The 20150-nt window shown below is 44.2% G+C and overlaps 1 protein-coding gene across 2 annotated transcripts in view; it reads left to right on the top strand.

Annotated features, from left to right (window-relative positions):
• The window catches only part of Manba (mannosidase beta), an 82749-nt gene extending 62859 nt beyond the window's left edge, over positions 1–19890 (top strand). The window contains exons 14-19 of one of the 2 annotated variants that reach the window (XR_009594669.1): positions 3356–3500; positions 9124–9266; positions 10085–10342; positions 12839–13268; positions 18725–18840; positions 19702–19890. Coding sequence is in view for 1 of the 2 variants with exons in the window: in XM_021653624.2 (XP_021509299.1) it covers positions 3356–3500; positions 9124–9266; positions 10085–10342; positions 12839–13099 (807 nt within the window). In the remaining variant the exon portion in view is untranslated. Of the gene's footprint in view, positions 1–3355; positions 3501–9123; positions 9267–10084; positions 10343–12838; positions 14036–18724; positions 18841–19701 lie in introns of those variants that run through there. The other variant, XM_021653624.2, reaches the window with a different exon arrangement.
• Positions 19891–20150: the final 260 nt, after the last annotated feature.

Below are 20150 nucleotides of genomic sequence, written 5' to 3'. Positions count from 1 at the left end.
CCAGGGTCTCCACTGTAACTTCAGCTTCAGCCTTACAGTTCCATGTGTGACCCTATCAGGGGCTACTTTCAGGGACTCTGACCTTCCAACACACTGCCTGGTCTCCCCCGGTTTCCTCTGGAGCCTCACTAGAAGCCCCTGCGACTCTAACTTGGGCATTTGGCCTGTCTGCCAAGCCAGCGACCCACGGGAGAGGTCAGGGTCTGCTGCTGGCGTGAGTTATTCCTGGGCTGCTGGGGTCGCAGGTTCAGTGGTTTCTGAAGGTCCTACTGTCACAGGCATCCAGGAGTGAGCAGAGTACCCCAAGGGTCCCTTCTCAGAAGACTCCTCCCTTGAACGTCTTTGAACAGAATTTGTACTTCTGTGTTACTGAGCCTGGGATGGGTGGGATATCTTTCGTATTGTTCCAGTAGAGTGTGCTTGGCTTCTTTTCCACTCCTTGTACATCTTTGACCGAAAGATCATGCATGTTTCTTTTCTGGTCAAGTTTCAGTCATTTTAAAATCTTGCTTCTCTGCCCCTCCTTGTTCTATATCTGTACATGTGGACTAGGCGGTGAGCGATGCCTTTGCGAGGACCAGATGCTGTGCTGCTTAGAGCTCTCTCTGCTACACGAGCTGCCCGGGTCCACAAAGGCTCAGGCACAGGCACTGCGCATCTAGAGTCTATGCCATAACACTGCTAATTCCCAACAGAGATCTCACTTCTGGCTGAAACTTCATCAGCCTGGTTTTTCCTTTCCATGTTCCAACCAGCACTGTGATTTCTGAGTCGCTGCCAGAATTTCTCATTAAACTCTGCTTACTGCTTATTAGGTCTTTATTAGGTCCCTAGCCTATTCCTCCAAACTCTCCCAGGCTCTTTCTGCAAACAGCTTCAAAAGTTCCCCATAGAATCTCTGCAATAGCAATGACCACCCCACTTTTTTGTGCCTTTATTCCACCCTAATCCCTTCCAACCTTCAAGCACTAGGTAGGAGGGAAAGAAGGTTAGAGGGGAAATGGGGGTATAGACCTCTATGGACTTATTGCTGATTAGTTCCTTGAGGCAAGTCCACCGGGAATCTAGCAATAGCAATAGCAAATGGAGCACTGGGGAAAGCAGAAGTGGAAACAGCAGCCGCCACAGGCCTCTGGCTTTATACCCTCTCCAGAGTCCCCAGAATTAACAATATGCAGCTGGCAAAGATCACGCCCCCTGCTAGTGCATGAGGCAAATCATAATCACCTGCTGTGAAGCAGCCCCATTTCCCACACCCATAACATCACTGGGTTTGAACAGAAACAAAAATTCTCACTACATAAAATGATATTTAATGCCGACCCCAGACCTTATACCCTCTCCTCCTCTTTCTCCACGGAGATTTCAGTTCTTGGCTGCTTCTCTTCATAGAACATTCTGGAAATTACTAAGTGATTAGGTACAGAAACTCAATACACATGCAGATGCTTACTCCAGGGATCCAGATTCTCTGTGTGTAGGTATCAAAGTCTCAAAGGAGCTAGATTCTGCTCTGTTTAGTTCAGAGAAGAATGGCATTTTCATAAGGAACTTGGCTGGAGATCCTGAGTTGAACTTCAGGTTAGCTTGACTGACAGAGAAATTCTTTGATCTTTTTTTTTTTTTTAATTTCCTCTCCTCTGAGGTTATTTTTAGACTGACACATTCCAAGTGTACACTGTGGTCACTCTGAGCTGTCACCAGTGCTGCTAGCTGCAGAGATTTGCTGTCCTGTGGCACACTGGCTGGCTGAGGTGCTGTTGTCCCCAGCTAGCTGGCTCAGAACGAGAAGGCTGTGTCTTGATCAGCTTAACACACAGCACTCTTAACACACAGATGTCTCCCCTAGATCGCTCTAGCCTGCCCTGGCCCCTTCTCTGCTCAGAAATCCTGATGACATTTTGGAAATGCAAATTAGCCACATCCCTCTTTCCCCTTACAGCAGCCCAAGACCTCAGCTGCTTTGGGGTGTAGCAGCACTCCGCCATGCTTTCCAGGGCTTCCTGGTCAGGATGTGAGTTCCTACCAGATGTTTTCATTACTCCAGGCTTATGCACACCACACACAGACACACACAGACACACACAGACACACACACACACACACACACACACACTGTCCTCTCTGCTGGAAGGTTCTGCTTTACTAGGACAATCCTTACTTTTGTACTGAACTCTTTGCTCTTTACCGCACAAGCTCATAGCATTGGCCTGTCTTCTATACAAGGCAGTAAACAGCACGAGGCAAAGTATATCTGCAATTTTGGTTGGATAAGAGTCTTCACATCACGAACATGTAGTATGTATTGTGGATACCTGCTATTTAGCGGAATGACCGTGACTTCACTCTTCCGGAAAACGTGTCTCTGACTCATGTAAGCAGTAACCTCATTGTTCCTCCTTCCTCATCCAGCCCACCACAGTTTAAAATCGCTTCCCCCATCTGAGCTTTGTTGTCTATAGAAAGAAGTAACCTGCACTTAGTTTTCTAGTGGCCAGGAATGCTTCCTTCTCTCTTTCTGAGGTGCTCCACACCCTGCTTGAAGGCCACTCTGTTCTCTGAGTGAAATCTTGTTGCCCTGACCATGTCTCCAGGGTCTCTGATCGTCCATGACGCCTCCAAATCCCACCCCCGGTGGAAATCCAAGCTAAGACACAAGGTTCAGTGTCAGTAAAAGCAGCAGTAGGTCAGGAGGACAGGTCTCCCAGTGATGACAGTGGTAAGTAAGGACTTTCCTGGAGTTTTCCAATGCCTCTTTACTTGTTGGTATAATGCAATTGGATAATACAAATGGAGAAGTGACAGCCATAAGAAATTGCAGGTTAATTATCCAAAACCATGTTGTGAAAAGCTAGTTTGACTAGGAAATAGAGGTTGAAAATTTACTCATAGCAGTGATGCTTTCCTTACAGTCTTTTTTTCTAATAAAAGTTTGTTGTTGATGTTTTAGCTATGAATGTACTTGTAAAATTTGCTGTTACAAAATAACCTGCTGTTTGACTATATATGGCATTTGTTCTGGAATAATAGCTTTTGTTTTCCTTCATTTCCTACACAGCCATTGGCTTTTACACCATCCTATTTCCTTTGTCACCTGCTGTCATAACAGATAAAGCACTGAGCCCCCACCCCACCTCTGTTGTAGATGACACTTTCTCTCATGCCAAGGAACTAGCTCCAGATTTAAGAAAAAGGATGTATCCTTAATTAATGCAAGTCTACTTCTTTATTCTATCCAATTTACTCTAAAAAACAAGCAAGTGAGCAAACAAAAACGACCCCACACCTGTGATTTCTGAACTCTAGACAGCCTACATCAGACAATAACACCTGTGTGTGACACCTCCCCAATCAGGTGATGCAGGCCCAGTGTGTCAAAACAGAAACTGAATTCTACATGCGCAGCCGGAGTGAGATAGTGGATGGAGATGGCCACACCATGGGGGCACTTTATTGGCAGTTGAATGATATCTGGCAGGCTCCTTCATGGTCCTCTCTTGGTAAGTGTTTCTTTTCTTCTTCTTCTTCTTTTTTTTTTAACAACTATGGATAATATTTAATTAGGACTTTTTAAAATTCAAAACTGGCTCTTGTTGATAGTTCTAACATCCTGATTATAGTGCTTTAAAAATTGATTTGGTTTCATTGCATTGTGCATTCTTTTTTTTTTCATTCTTTATTTTTTTTGTGTGTGTGGTGAATATCTTTTTTTTATTTATTAATTACACTTCATTCACTTTGTATCCCCCCTGTGGTTCTCTCCTTCCTCCCATCCTAATCCCTCCCTTCCTCCATCCTCTGCATGCATGCCCCTCCCTAAGTCCACTGATAGGGGAGAACTTCTTTTCCTTCCTTCTGATCCTAGTCAATTAGTTCTCATCAGGAGTGGCTACGTTGTCTTCTTCTGTGGCCTGGTAATGCTGCTTCCCCCTTGGGGGAGGTAATTAAAGAGCAGGCCAATCAGTTCATGTCAGAGACAGTCCCTGTTCCTGTTACCATGGAATCCACTTAGATACTGAACTGCCAAGGGCTACATCTGTGCAGGGGTCTTAGGTTATCTCCATGCATAATCCTTGGTTGGAGTATCAGTCTCTGGGAAGTTCCCTGTGCTGAGATATTTTGGTTCTGTTGGTCTCCTTGTGGAGTTCCTGTCCTCTCCAGATCTTACTGTTTCCCACTTCTTTCATAAGATTCCCTGCACTCTGCCCAAAGGTTGCCCATAAGTCTCAGCATCTGCATTGATAGTCTGCAGGGCAGAGCTTTTCAGAGGTCCTCTGTGTCAGGCTCCTGACTTGTTCCCTCTTTTCTCCTTCTTCTGATGTCCATCCTCTTTGCCTTTCTGGATAGGGATTGAACATTTTAGCAGGAGTCCTCCCTCTTGATTAGTTTCTTTAAGTGTACAGATTTTAGTAAGTTTATCCTATATTATATGTCTATATGAGTGAGTATATACCGTGTGCATCTTTCTGCTTCTGGGATATCTCACTCAGGATGATCTTTTCCAGGTCCCACCATTTACCTGCAAATTTCATGATTTCCTTGTTTTTTATTGTTGAGTTTTTTATTGCTACACATTCATTGTGTAGATGTAAACGACAGCCTACAGATTGGGAAAGGATCTTCACCAACCCTATATCTGACAGAGGACTAATATCCAGTATATATAAAGAACTCAAGAAGTTAAACAGCAACAAATCAAGTAATCCAATTTAAAAATGGAGTACAGAGCTAAACAGAGAATTCTCAATAGAGGAACACCAAATGGCAGAGAAACACTTAAAGAAATGTTCAACATCCTTAGTCATAAGGGAAATGCAAATCAAAACGACCCTAAGATTTCACCTTACACCTATCAGAATGGCTAAGATCAAAAACACAAGTGACAACACATGCTGGAGAGGTTGTGGAGAAAGGGGAACCCTCCTCCACTGCTGGTGGGAGTGTAAACTTGTACAACCACTCTGGAAATCAATCTGGCGCTTTCTCAGACAACTAGGAATAGCACTTCCTCAAGATCCAGCTATACCACTCCTAGGCATATATCCAAAAGATTCTCAAGTACACAATAAGGACATTTGCTCAACCATGTTTGTAACAGCTTTATTTGTAATAGCCAGAAGCTGGAAACAGCCCAGCTGCCCCTCAGTGGAGGAATGGATACAGACATTGTAAGAGTTTCTTTGTGTGAGAGAAATCAATGCTGGAGTGGAGAGGGACTGGGAAATCGCAAAGCCTGAAGAATCAGATTACCCCAAGGAGAGCTGGGCCAAAGAGGCCATTCCCTCTCTGAACCTGCTCTGTGAACTCTGCTACCCCTAATGGTTTGTCCATGAGCTTGTGATGCCAAGCAAAGTCACAGCAGGCTGGTGAAGAGTGCATTCAGCTTCAGAGATCGAAGGTGTGATATGGGATGAAGTAGTGTGTGTGTGTGTGTGTGTGTGTGTGTGTGTGTGTGTGTGTATGTACCCATGTACCAAAGATCAATATGAGGTGGAACCTGGAGCTCTTGAGCTCATGGAGTCAGCGAGACTGCCCACCCAACAAGCCACAAGGAACCCCAGTCTCTGCCTTCCCAGTGCCCGGCGTGCTGATGTGCCCAGCTTTGTACATGGATGCTGAGCTGAGCACCTGAACTTTCATGGCATGCAATTTACCAACTGAACCATCATTACCTAGTCCTCATTACCTAGGATTTTGAGTTTATTTAAGAGGTTTTTAGTTGCTGTTGCTCAGGGCCTAAAGGCATTTCCCTTGTTCTGTGTGGGAGAATCCTGCCAAGTAGAAAGTTGGTTCACGTATGTGGCAAGTGTCTCATTCTTTGAATTTGACTTAAGTCTATAGAATCCTCATTGTATGCTCCGTTTGCATCTTGGAAAAGGTAGCAGAGTCAGAAATGCAAATAGGAACGGTTGCCATCTGAACCAGTTCAACTAGCAGTAGGTGATATGACTGTCGTGGAGTTTGCAGTTTGAACAATTTCATCTATTTTGTACCTTTAAAAAATTAAGGAGTTCCTACACTCTTCCCAAAGTTTGGTTATGAGTCTCAGCATCTCCTTCAATACCTTGCTGGATAGAATCTTTCAACAGCCCTCTGTGGTAGGCTCCTGTCCTGTTGCCTGTTTTCTCCCTCTTCCAAAGTCTATCCCACTTGCCTTTCTGAGTTAGGATTGATCATTTTACCCAGGGTCCTCCTTCTTGCTTAGCTTCTTTAGGTGTACAGATTTTAGTATGTTTATCCTATATTATACATCTAATATCCACTTATAAGTGAGTATATACCATGTGTGTCTTTCTGCTTCTGGGATTTCTCGCTCAGGATGATCTTTTCTAGTTCCCACCATTTGCCTGAAAATTTCATGATTTCCTTGTTTTTAATTGCTGGGTAGTATTCCATTGTGTAAAAATACCACAATTTCTTTATCCATTCCTCACTTGAGGTACATCTGAGTTGTTTCCAGATTCTGGATATTACAAATAAAGCTGCTACAAACATGGTTGAGCAAATGTCCTTGTTGTGTACTTGAGCATCTTTTGGATATATGCCTAGGAGTGGTATAGCTGGATCTTGAGGAAGCACTATTCCTAGTTGTCTGAGGAAGCGCCAGATTGCTTTCCAGAGTGGTTGTACAAGTTTACATTCCCACCAGCAGTGGAGGAGGGTTCCCCTTTCTCCACAACCTCTCCAGCATGTGTTGTCACTTGAGTTTTTTATCTTAGCCATTCTGATGGGTGTAAGGTGAAATCTCAGAGGTTTTTTGATTTGCATTTCCCCAATGACTAGGAATATTGAACATTTCTTTAAGTGTTTCTCTGCCATTTGATATTCCTCTCCAGAGAATTCTTTGTTTAGCTCTGTATCCCATTTTTAATTGGATTACTTGATTTTATTTTTTTGTTTAACTTCTTGAGTTCTTTATATATATTTCCTTTTCTACTGTGTGTGAAGACAGATCACTCATATACATAAAAATAAATAAATATATATATATATTTTTTTTAAAAAAGAAGAAGAAGCCCAATGGGACTGGCTTCTCTGTATTACGCTTCATCCACCAATTGCTGCTTTAAAAAAACAAACAAATAAACAAACAAAAAACAAAACAGGAACCAGCCTGGGGTGGTGGTGCACACCCCGATCCCAGCACTTGGGGACACAGAGGCAGGCAGATCTCTGTGAGTTCAAGGCCAATTTGGTGTATAGCCAAGCCTATACAGAGAAACCCTGTCTTGAAACAACAACAACACAACAAAAACTAAAGCAAACACACAAAACAATGGAACAGACAAAACCCAGGAATTATTGAGAATGAAATTTTCAGACCTGAAATTTTGCACACCTTGAAAGAAATTGGTTTTTATCTTTTTTCCAGCTCCACAGCTTGCACTGTACACTGGGCTCAACTCCCCATCTCTGTCCCTCTCAGTGGAGGCAACTGTGTGCCACCGTGTGCCACCATGTGCCAGGCTTTGTCCTAGGTTCCCCACTGCACAGCATCCCTGAAGCACCGTGACCTGCTTTGGCAAATAAGAGAGCAGTCCCCAAGGTCAGGCAGCAAATTCAGTGTCCTGAGGCTCAGCAAGCATTGGAGGCTGGTTGAATCACTGTAGTTCTATCTCTTTTAGTACAGCCCATTAACCACTCTTTGATTTATTGCTTCAAAATGGCTTAGTCGCCAAATTGCTTTATAATTGATGAAAAAAAAAAAAGATGATCAGGATGTTTTTCTAAAAGTTGTACAGCTGGAAAAAATTGTTTTCTGTTTAGTTAATTAGATCTTCACTTCATTTCCCCCTCCTCCGGATAGCAGCTAACCATATTTTCTAGAAAGATGGTTCCCTGTTTTAGCAAAAGGAAAATTTGTTTTATATGTCCACTTCTTCGAGAAGGCTTTTTTCCACCTTTTTTTTTTTTTTTCTTTTTCCTTTGTCTTGTTCTTCTGGCCTCTAGAAGTGGTTCTTTACCTGGGAGAATCTTCGTTCTCAGATGTTGAGGAAGGAAGATAATAAGAATTTGAATGAGAAGCTGTGGTGAATGAGAAATGTCCCCAGTAGGCTCCTGTGTTTAAACACTTAGTGCCCAGTTGGTAGCACTATTGGGCAGGTTATGGGATCTTTAGGAGGCGTTGCAGCCTTGGTAGAGGAACTATGTCACAGGAGGCAGGGCTTTGTGGGCGTACAGCCTCCCGCCCACCTGTGCTTGTTCTCTCTGCTTCCTGTGTGTGGCTAAAATGCGACCAACCAGCTCCCATCACTATGCCGTGCCTTCTCTATAGACTCTGGATCCTTAAGCCAAAACAAATCCTTTCTTTTGTAAGTTGCTTTTGATCGTGGCATTTTATAGTAGCAATTCAAATATAACCAATTCAAATAAACCAAAGGAGGTTTAGACTACTAGACATCTGAAAGAAGGCATGGAATTCTACAGGGTTATAGCAGTTTTGAATTGTGTTTGAGGAGGTTTTATTAATTGCCATGGACTTGGATGTCTAATCTGACTCTGAAAGAAGTTTTTGCAGTGGCTGTTTTGCTTTGCGTAGAAGATTTTTGTTCCCGTGGAAAAAGGAGAATAAAGTCCAGATAATTCTTATGAATGAAAATTTGCAACAAGCATCCACTCCTGCTGCTAATGATTTCCTCCATTATGTTTGTGCAGTGAAAAAAGAGCATTGGTAACCAGCCTTCTGGTGTACTCTTGTAATTCCAGCGTGCAGGAGGCTGAAACTGGAAGACCCAGGGGTTAAGGCCAGCCTGAATCTTGTCTCAAACAAAACAAAACGAACTCAAAAGAGCATTGATGTACTGTACTTCCGGAGACAAGGCTGCCTCTGAGGGAGGGTTATTTTGGAGTAAAATCTGGGCTCAGGATACTGTTCCCAGCATGCTTCAACTAAGTGCTTGAATCTTTAATCTCGAAAATAGGTAGTTACTAGCTGCCTTTCTCTTTCTGATGTTGTGAGGCCCAGAACTGATGCTCCAGAGCCCTTTGCACACTGAGAGGCCCCTGCCACAGACTCCCTCACATATGTGCCTCGAAAGGCTCTGACAAGCCATACTTGCTCTCATGTGGACCCTGACCCCAGCTGCTTGTCCCTGCTGTCTCCTGACTCTCGGCTGTTTTCAGAATATGGAGGAAAGTGGAAAATGCTGCATTACTTCGCACAGCGTTTCTTCGCTCCGCTGTTGCCAGTCGGTTTTGAAGATGGAGATGTGTTTTATGTCTACGGTGTGTCAGATCTTCACAGAGACTACACCACGAGGCTCACTGTGAGTTGCTTGGATTTGTATTTCTTTTTGTCGCTATGGTTGAGGGGGACTTTCAGATGACTTCCTTAATTGTTTGGTTATGTTCTTTTGGGGACAAACAAAGGAGAAATTGATCCACATCAAAATGCTTTTACTGTCTGTAGCATGAGCTGGGCTGTGCATACGCTAGTCAGGCTGATGTCTGCCATGTACTATATAACCTGAGCAAAGCTGTCATCATCTTGGGGACTCAGTTCCTTCGACTGTCAAATGATTCTAGGCTGGCTCCTTTAGTATTATCTATGAAAAATGAATAAAAGAGTCACATGAAGAACTGTGTAAACTGCAAACTGCTATGTAAATGTAAGATTATAACTGTGAGAAGCTGGTACTAGCACAAGTTTTACAGGCATAATTAAGGGGGCGTGATAAGGTTGAAATCAGTAAAACTATCCAGAATAGGTATATAGAAAAATAAACTAGTGTCTTAAAGTTTAATAAAAAAAGAAAAAGACTTGGAAACCTTTGGGTGTCTGTAGTTCGGATGGTTGCACTAACTCTAGAGAGGCCCTGACTGTCGAAGACCTGCAGTGTGCCAGGTATGGGGCTGAAGGTGGCTTGTTGCCATTTCTAATTCTTGTGACAGGCAGTAACATTCTCAGTATGGTTCTCCTCATTTCATACATGAAGAAATGTGTCCCGGGAAGTTGAGTTAGTAGTTACATGGCTAGAACTTGGTGGAAATGCAGTGAAGACTGAGTTTTAAGGTCAGTCACTCTGCCAATACCACGCTCTAAATAGACAGGCAAGAATGTTCATTGTCGCTCTCTTCTCCCTAGGTGAGGCTCTATACCTGGGGGTCCCTGACGCCTTTGTGCACTCTTGTGACTCCAAGTGCTGTGATTAAAGCAGGGCAGGCTGTGGTCCTCTACAAGGAGCCGGTGCCTGCGATGCTCAGCAGATGCAAGAGATGTACGAGGAAAACCTGTGTGGTTTCCTTCTCCCTTTTAACCAACAATGAACTCTTCAGCCCAACCAACTACCATTTCCTGTCCTCCCTGAAGGATGCTAAAGGGCTGGCCAAGGCCAAAATCACCGTAAGTGTCTCCCGTCTGGGTCGCAGAGGCCTGTGGGCTGTTCCTTTTCTTGGGCAAGCAAGCTCTGACCTGGTACTGTTCCATCTTAGCACTGTTAACGTGAGGCCTGGGAAAGGTTCCTGTCCTCCTGCTGGACGCTAAGGCTGAGTGATTTTTCTCTCTTCTTCAGGATTGTTTGTAATCAGTTTCTGCCACACTGTGCTGCCCTGTCATCTTTCCCTGCTGGGGCTGCTATGGTGGGAAGAGAGATGGCATAAACCATCTACACAGATTGTACCTCACTGGGTTCCAGCCTCTGATGTAGGCAGGCCGCTGCATAAGCTCTGGCTTCTGCAATATCCCGGACGTACTGTGATCTGGCTTTGCAAGTGAGAAGACAGTGCACAGAGGGGTAGGCGGCAAGCTCTGTGTCCTACGGCCCAGGAAGCACTAGGTGTTGATTGAGTAACTAGTTTTGACTCTTTAAGTACAGTTTGTTAATCACTCCACTTTGATTTATTGCTTCAAAGCTGCTTAACCACCAAATCTCTTTATAATTGGCAAGGAAAAAAGAAAGGGATAATCAGGACGTGTTTTCTTCAAAATGATGCAGCTGGTAAGCTTGGCATCTGTCTAGTTGCTTGAAAACCTTTCCTTCCTTCTCTTCCTCCACGTAAAAACTGACAGTATTTTTCTAGGAAGTTTCATTCTCTTTAGCCAAACTTAAATTTGTTACCTAGTTTATTGAGATTTTTTTGAAACTGACTTTAGAAATGACAAAATAAAAATAACTATTTTTTTCAAAAGAAGTTAAAACAACTGAAAACAAACCTTCTTTCCAAATTTATAGTGAAATATTCATGTGGCCAAGTCTCACCTCTCTGTAACAACTGAGGGAGAGTAGAGATTAAAAAGTTGGCGTATGCTAATGTCATTTTTTTATTTTATCTTTTTAAACAGCAGAGCAAGAAGCATCTTGTGGTATTTTGATGAGAAAACGTCCCCAGGGGCTCACGTATTTGAACTTTTGGTCACAGTAGGTGATCCTGGTTGGGGAGGCTTAGGAAGTTCAGCTTTGTTGGAGGAAGTGTGTCACTGGAGGCGGGCTTTGAGAGTTTAAAGAGTCAATCCGTTTCTAGTTTGTTCTTCCTGCTTTGTGCTGTGGTTCAAGATATGAGCTCCCGGCTTCTGGGCCTGCTGCTCGCTGCCGGACCTCTGCCCTGCCATCATGGAATCTTGGCACGCTGCAGCTACCCTTGTCTGCACGTCACCGTGGTGTTGGACCACGGCAGCACAAGAGTGATGTGCAGCCGTAGCAAAGACAGCTAACGGACACGTTCAGTCTGTCCACAACATCAAAGTGGTGTGGTGGTGAGAGGGCTCAGTCGCTGAAGTGCTAGCAAATGTGAGGACCCAAGTGTGGTCCCCAGAAACCAAGTTAAAAAGCCAGCTGTGGCAGCTTGTGCCTGTAATCCCAGCCCTGGGGAGGCGGAGGCAGGGAAGGCTCCTGGGGCTTGCGGGCCAGGCAGCCTCGCTGAATTGGAGTGCTCCCGGCTCAGCGAGCAACCGTGTTTTAAAAAAATAAAGTGAATAAGCAATTTAATGGGCTTCTTGACCTTGACCAGTAGCCTTTGTGTGTCACACACATGTGCAAACACACACACATACACCTAAAAGACTTAATTAAATTTTATTTTATTTTTTTGCTTAGCTAGGCGCTGGTTACTTCATGATCATTTCACATAAGATGGCAGAAGGGCTTCTTTATTTGTTCCATTTCATTAACATATCAGTGAGACGTATTCTTCTAATAATGTTAATTAGCAGTTATTGTTTAGGGGCACTTACTGTGTCTATCTCTGTGAGCCCAGAGTTCAAGCTCAAACCCCAGCTCCCTGTAAAGTGTACAGAGATGTGAGGTTTTCTTCTCCAAAGTAGGAATCGGGTCTCTTTGGCCTTGGCCTTGCGGCTGGTAGCCAAGGCTTCCCCTGGTGCGCCGTGGCCTGGGTGGGGCGAGCCATGCGATATGCCTCCCTGTGTCTGAATTGGGGTCTTCACCAGAAAAGAAGGTGCCATGATCTGGGAACACATGTGACTGCACACCTGAATCTAGGAGCTCTGTGGTTGTATTCTGCAGCTGAGCCCAGTCCCAATCCTTCCCAATCCTTCGAAACAGTCACTGAAGCCCCCAAATGGCAAGTGCCCCTTTCTTGGTGATGTTCTAGTGAAGACACGTCAGGATATAAAGCTTCTAGCTTCTCAGAGCTTTTTTTCCTTAATAATAGAATCTCTATGAGATGACAATTGGTAATTTCCCACAGACTTAAATCATTTTCTAGTTATGGCAAGTGTCATAACTGCACAGAATATATGACTTTGCCAGTTTGGACCAAAGTGTTGGGAAATGCATTTTCTATTGGGCCGACATAAATAAATGTCTGGCTGACATAGATGTAGGCTGCAGCTCTTTTGTCCTTCATTTCACTTACCTTTTTATTATTATTATTCTTTTTTCAGGTCAACATCTCTCAGAAGGGTAATATATTTGTTTTTGCTCTGAAGACTTCGGCCATTGCTCCCTTTGTTTGGTTGGACGTAGGAAGCATCCCAGGGAGATTTAGTGATAACGGCTTCCTCATGATTGAGCCGATGCGTTCTGTTCTGTTTTATCCTTGGAAGGCCACCAGCAAGAGTGAGCTGCAGCAGGCCTTCAGTGTGACCTCCCTGACAGACCTCTATGAAGGGACTAGGTTTTACTTAAGTGGACGCCAGCACTGAAGCCTCTCTAAAGCATGGCTGGAGAGGAAGGCAGCCTGAGGAAGAGCTGAAGCAGCCTCGTCATACCTGATGGCTGGTGTGCCACTGACTGCCTACTCCTCCAAGACAAGGTCATGCCCAGGTGTTCTGGCATCTTCCAGGATTGTGTTTTTAGAGCTCAGTTCCACAGGTAAAGCACAACCAGAAGAGTTATTCAGCCTGATGGCCTTTTTGGGGAGCCAGAAGGTTGTGACTTGACAGTATGTCTGGAACCACATGTGGCTGTTCTGAAGCAATGTGGGCCTTTTCTAGCACTGTGAAATTCTACCCAGTGATGATGAAGCATGTGGCTACCATTGCCAGAGGAAATGGGACCTCAGATGCTTAAATAGAGATTGCTTGATGGCAGCCATGTTGATTGCTGTTGGTAGGCAGCAGAGGGGCCCAGCTGCTGTCAATTGATTTCTATCCTCAGGTGGAATTCCTTTTTTCATATAGTTTGACAGTGTCTTTTTCTTAAAAGGCTGTGAGAGTGTTCTTTCCTTAAAAGGCAATCTTAGCTGGTAGTGCTGGTACCTTCCTATAGTCCGAGCACTCTGGAGGCAGAGGCAGGAGGATCACAAGTTCCAAGTTGGTCTTGACTGCACTGGAAAACTTAACCCCTCTCTCTGAGCTTTCATGGGAGCTCAACAGCAGTTCTGATGAGCTTTCTAATCCACAGGTCTGAGCTACATTTAAATTCATTGGCTTTTGTGTAACAAAAAAAAAAAAAAAAAAGAAAAAAGTTAATAAGTAGCTATTTTGGGTACAGGTTTGTGGGCCTCTTTGGTATTCTTTTATACTTTTTCTATATGTTTTAAGTTATACAAAAAGTTATAGGTTATGCAAATTGGATTGACAACTTGATAGTTCATCTGCGCTCTGTTTCACCATTTAATAAACATTCCATGTGTGCAACACTGCATTGAACATTCATTTCTGCTTGATAAGTGAGAGAATTTGAAGACTATAAACCAAGATTACTGGAGAGCATTAGTAATTACTTGGTGGAACAGACCAGTGTTTTTATTTAAAACTGAGGCTCATTAAGTAATGAATTTGCCTTTAGCCAGAAGCACTAGGCTGAAGAACGCTGAGAAGACAAACACTACAGGCTATTCAGTCCTTTTCTTCAATACCCAAGATCTCATCATTTTACACACACACACACACACACACGATACAGACTCTCACACATGTAAGGCTTCTCAAGGTCTGCACCTTGCAAGGTGCTGAGGGCAAGGGAGGAGCTTACTCTTCACCAACTGGGTAGGTTCCATGTGAGGAACCTGTAAAGTGGGCTTTGACGTTGATAGGCTAACAGCCACATACACTCCATGTCCTGTACGAGGAATGCCCTCAACACACAACTGTAAAATCACTTCATTTCAGGAGGTTCTGAGGAAATGGCACTGTGAAATGCTACCTTCTGACGATGAAGTGTGTGGTTGTTGTTGCCAGGGGAAACAGGAGCCCTCTAGCCCACCAAGTACTACCCCTAGAGTGGTGGCTTGAAAGTTAAGAGCACTTGCTGCTCTTCCAGAGGACCACAGTTAGGCCTTCGGCATCCATGCTAGACATCTCTCAACTGCTTGTAACTCCAGATCAAAGGAATGTGATACCCTCTTCTGGCCTCTGTGGGTACCTGAGGACACAGACACAGACACACACACACACACACACACACACACATACACACACACACACAGCAAGTGTGTCCACACATGCATGCGTGCATGCACAAACATGCGGATATTTTAGAAAATTACTAGACTTCTTTTTGGAGGAACTCATTGCATAGTTCTCTAGAATAAATTTTGCAGATGATAACATCATGTCACAATGTTGGCCACACTTTGTAATGTTTACATTGGGTTTACGCCCAAATTAATTCTGCAGCCTGAATGAAATGGCTTAACTTCTGCAGTCTCTAATCTTGTGGCAAGATGGGATCAGTAATCCCTCTTGATTTATCTTTGCAGAATAAATGACATAATTTAGGTCAAAGATGTGGCTGCAGAGACATCAGGGCCTCTAGCCACACTTTTTCACCATTCAAGCCCACATTCGGAGACTCTTTAACAGCTGAACCTTGTGCAGTAGCTTTAGTTTTCTTTGGCTGAACACAGCATTACTGACAGGGAATGGCCGTAGCCAGCTGTTCTTCAGAGAGCCCGTGTGTGTCATTTTGACAGATGTTTTTCCACTTTTACTGTAGTAGAGTCTGGCATGCTTACACTTGGGTTTGGCTTTCTGAGATCTGTTGCTGTCCTTCCTTACTCTTTGTGGAAACGGCAGACAAGGTAGGAAGAACAGGATCGGGTCTCACTGATAGAACCTGAGAGATCCGGTGACCAGGCCCCACTTCACAGGGGCAGAGCTTCTCATTCTCAGACAGAGGACAATGCAAGGAACTTTCTCCTAATTCTTTTTCTCTCTTCCTTCTTACTTGACTTTTTGTTGTTTTATGTGTTTTGGGGGACAGGGTTTCTCGGTGTAGCCCTGGCTGTCCTGGACTCACTTTGTAGACAAGGCTGGCCTTGAACTCACAGAGATCCGTCTACCTCTGCCCCTCAAGTGCCACCATGCTCGGCCCTCCCTACTTGACTTTTTACTGTGAGACATTGTCACACCTGGGAAGTCACTTGAAAAATAAGCAGAATTTCTCTGTAGGAATGAAGCTGGAGAAAAATTGCCATGTTTGTCAAATTCTCAGAGTGACAGAGACCTGAAACAGGACAGTTACTCTGGGCTTCCTCAGAATGGGAGGCATGTTCTCAGTTTAGCGAGATTTCAGGAGAAAAACAAATTATCATTGTTTTTGTGGGACATTCAGAGCATTTGACATCATTCCCAGGGTGTTCTTTGACTAAATCTTATCAGCTAGCAGGGGAAACAAAAGCTATTAGGCAGAAAGAGAGCACATTCTTAAGATTTATTTACTTTCATTTTATGTGTATGGATGCCCTGCCTACATGAATCTCTGTGCACCTCATGTGTGCCTGGAGCCATCAGATGTCACCTGGATTCCACAGGCACCTGTGTGCATACAGTGCACAAAGCAAATACAGAAATCTTAAAAAAAAAAAAAAAAAAAAAGAACCCCAGATCACCAGGCAACACTCAAGCCACTCCCATCTGCAGTCAGCCCTCACTGCCATTATCCTCCCTGTTCGTTTTAAGATTCCTGCTGCTACAGGAAGAGATAGGCCCACTCCTGAGAACCTGTCGATGAATCTTCAAATAGCTGCCCCAGGCTGGGGCTCTGAGAAGTAGGCGCCTCTCCCCAAGGAAGCTTACAGACATCTTCAGGTGGCAGGTGCTGACACAGCCTATTGTCCACATAATGGGTACATCTCAGTCCGTGCTTCCACCACGTCCTCCGACTTACATAGCCCTTCTGTGGAATTTCCTTCCGTTGCTTCTGCTACCCAGGAATCAGAAACAGCCTGGGGAAGGTATTAGGATATATTTAAAAATGCACTGCACATTTGACAGATTCGATATGAAAGATATTTATTGGATTAAGATGGAGAGAGAGAGGGAAGGAGAGACAGACAGACAGACAAACAGACAGACATGGTGGGGGTTGGGGGGTGCCCCAACAGAGAAAGGGGAAAGAGCAAAGAGAGAGAGAGAGAGAGAGAGAGAGAGAGAGAGAGAGAGAGAAAACACAAGAGAGACAGACAGACATAGACAGAGTGACAGACCGGCCACTAAGTACCTGGCCTAGATGACGTCACTGGATGCAGGTACTGACATAGGATGTTGTCATGATCCTAAAGGTTCCTAAGGGCAGGCCAACTGAATTGCCTGCGCAGCGTAACAGAAGGGTGAAGATGGTGCTTCCAATTCTCACCACTTCCTCTGAGCACTGTGAAAAAGAGCCACCCCCTGTCTGTGTGCCTGAGCCTCCTCTGTGCCCTTGCCATGCATGGCATTAATCATTATTCTAATAGCCTTCTTACCCAAAAGTACAGTCTTCTTCAGTGTCCTCTTTGAACCCCATACCTGAAGTCTTTCAGTAAGGCCATCTTATCTAGCATTTTAAAAAAGATGTTTTTGGAGCACTTATGATAAAATAAAGACATTTTAAACGGGTCTCTAAAGGCTTTCTTTGTAATTAATGCATAAGGAAGAATACAAGATCATCTGGCCAGCAAGGCCAGGCTCTGAGGTACAAGCAGAGGGTCAGTTAAACTGCCAAGATACCTTTGAGCCCTTGAGCAGGAGCCAGACAATAATGGGCTCTGCAGAAATAAGGACATTGTATCATTGTCTCATGTTTGATAAGTACACTTCCTCATGTTTGTAGACAAGGGTCACCATAAGAGGAAAGCTTTCAAGAATGATGCAGTTTGGTTCCTTAGCCCTTTGACAAGATTTGGCATGCTTCCTTGTGCCATTACATGCTGGGCGGTGAGCAAGATTCCAAAAGATACTACACTCAGCTCTCAGGAAGGGGGCCATCTCTGTTTGAAAATTAGCATTTGTTCTTGCCTCGAACATTTGATCCTCCCCTTTGTTGTTGTTGTTTTGAGACAGGGTTTCTCTGTGTAGCCTTGGCTGTCCGGAACTTCCAGTAGACCAGGCTGGCCCTGAACTCAGAGATCCGCCTGTTTCTGGGTTCAAAGGCGTGCACTACCTCCCCTAGCTGACATCATCCTCTTATTAACCTGCTATCATTATTTATTATGGCCTTGGTAGAATTTTTTGGGTCCTGAGGTTCAGTGCATACATTCCTACTGGTTGCAACAGCCAGAGTGTCTGCTCTGAGAGGGGGCGGTGTCCTGCTCCAGGGAGCGACTCATACTTTGTTATATCAAACATATTTCCCTCTGTCAGGGGGATGGTATACACTGAAACACACGGCATAAGTTGATATGTTGGTAGGAGTTTTCTCTCCTGGTAAGGGAGATGCTAGAGGGGCTGGAGAGACGGTTCAGTTGGTTGAGAGCACTTGCTGCTCCTCCAGAGGACCCAGGTTTGGATTCCCAGCACCCACATGGGGGCCCACAGTTATCTGTAATTCCAACTGCCAAGGATTAGACACATCCTCTTCTGACCTGAGACACTGGGCAGGCAGGTGGTGCACAGTAATACAGGCAGGCAAAACAAACACACACACACACACACACACACACACACACACATTTTAAAGAGACATACTGTAAGTAAATTCTGCTTCTGGATGTAGCTGAGAAACATTTATCTGAGGGCTTGGCAGTTAAGAGCTGCTGATGAAACAGTGTTGACAGGGCCAGCAATGGTGTAGAGCTGCTACATTAACCCTCCACCCTCTAAATCAGGTCTTAGAGTACGGCCAACAAGGCCTCATTTGATTAATCCACTTGCAGCCAGGTCTTCTGATTTGACAACCATAATTATCCTAATTGATACAATTAAGGGAATGAGCTTTAATGTCAGGCATATTTGGTATTTGTGTTTGAATACTGGGCCAATGCTAGCAGGTTTGAGTCTTTCTGTGCCATCATTTCTATGTGTGTGTGGTTATATGTGTGTGTGTGTGTGTGTGTGTGTAGACCAAAAGTTAATGTTGGATATCTTCCTTCATCTCTCTCTACCTTATTATTATTTTTTTTTAAGACAACATCTCTCTCTGAGCCTGGAGCTCACTGACTCATCAAGGCTAGCCAGCTCTAGCAAGACCAGTGAGCTTTGGGGATCTGCCTGCCTATGTTCTCCCTGCTGTGAGGTTAGAGGTATGTACCACCGTGATTGGCTTTTATGAGGGTGATGGAGGGCCAAACGCAGATCCTCATGCTTGAGGACCAGGCACCTTACCAACTGAGCCATCGTTCCCGCCTTTCTCTGCCTTAGCTTTATATATACATACATATATATGCATTTATATATATAATTTAACCCACCGCATACATTAATTGTGAGAACTAAATGAGATTTGCATGAATACAGCAAATGTCAGCTAGTGTGATTAATTATCATTGTGATTAATTACTATTATAATTAATAGTATTGTGATTACTGCCTCCATATGAAGGAGGTGGGTATATCTGAGTCTGGGCAGGCATTGGATGGTGGCTGTGAGCAGTGTCACCCACGGCTCCAGGAAGAGTTGAGGGAAGCAGTGAGCACCGGTCATCTTACCCTGTCCTGAAGACACATTTATAGAGCGTTTGGATAAAGGTCACAAAGGTCATTTGGTTAGCAGGTTTGAATGACCTCATAACATTTAATAAGTGAGATTTCCTGCCAAATAATGGATTTACCTATTCTGATCTTCATGCTACAGAAAAACAAAACAAAACAAAACAAACAAACAAACAAAAAAAAACAAAACATAAAGCCAGTATTTGCTGAATTCACTCATAGTCCATAATCTCATCTTATAATTAGTCAAAATCACCTTCGTATTAGAAGTCTGGGCTTTGAGGTCACACACACAGCTAGGCTTTGGGGAGGGCAAGGTGGGCACTTGGGCTTCCGTCCAACCATAGGACGCCGGGGCACCCTCTCCCATGCCTGGATGCGCTTTAACCATTACGTGTGTTAATCTTGATTCAGTCCTGTAACACCTACCCTTTGACTTCCTTATCGTATAGACATGGTCAATAATAACGGAAATTTCACAGCACCACTGTGAGAACTGAACAGGATCAGCCTCTCCGTGCCAGCATGGATGAGCTCACGGTAAATGCTGCTTTATGGTTACTGCTTCACAAAAGATGGTGGAAGCCATCAGGCCTGTGAATCTCTTGCTCAAACTGAAAGAGGCATTTAAAGCTTCTCTACCAGGGACTGGGGATGATCCTGGGCTCTACGACCTGAGTTGAAGAAGCAGAAAAATAAACATATTTCTAATCTATGGCTCTCCTTTTATTTTGGTATGGCTCTGTCCAGTTTTATCAAAAGGAAAACAAAAAAGCTGCAAGAGACAGAGCCCCTTCTAGCTAACTAAGCAGGGCCCTGCATCTCCTCACAGAGGCTGCTTATCTCCTAAGCCAGGAAATGAGGCTGAGAGAAGGTGGCTGCCAATTCTTGGGCCAAGTCT

Source organism: Meriones unguiculatus, chromosome 10 (genome assembly GCF_030254825.1).
Source record: "Meriones unguiculatus strain TT.TT164.6M chromosome 10, Bangor_MerUng_6.1, whole genome shotgun sequence".
Taxonomy (NCBI): domain Eukaryota; kingdom Metazoa; phylum Chordata; class Mammalia; order Rodentia; family Muridae; genus Meriones; species Meriones unguiculatus.
The sequence above is the reverse complement of the archived record's forward strand: the minus strand, read 5'-3'. Positions and strand labels throughout refer to the sequence as shown.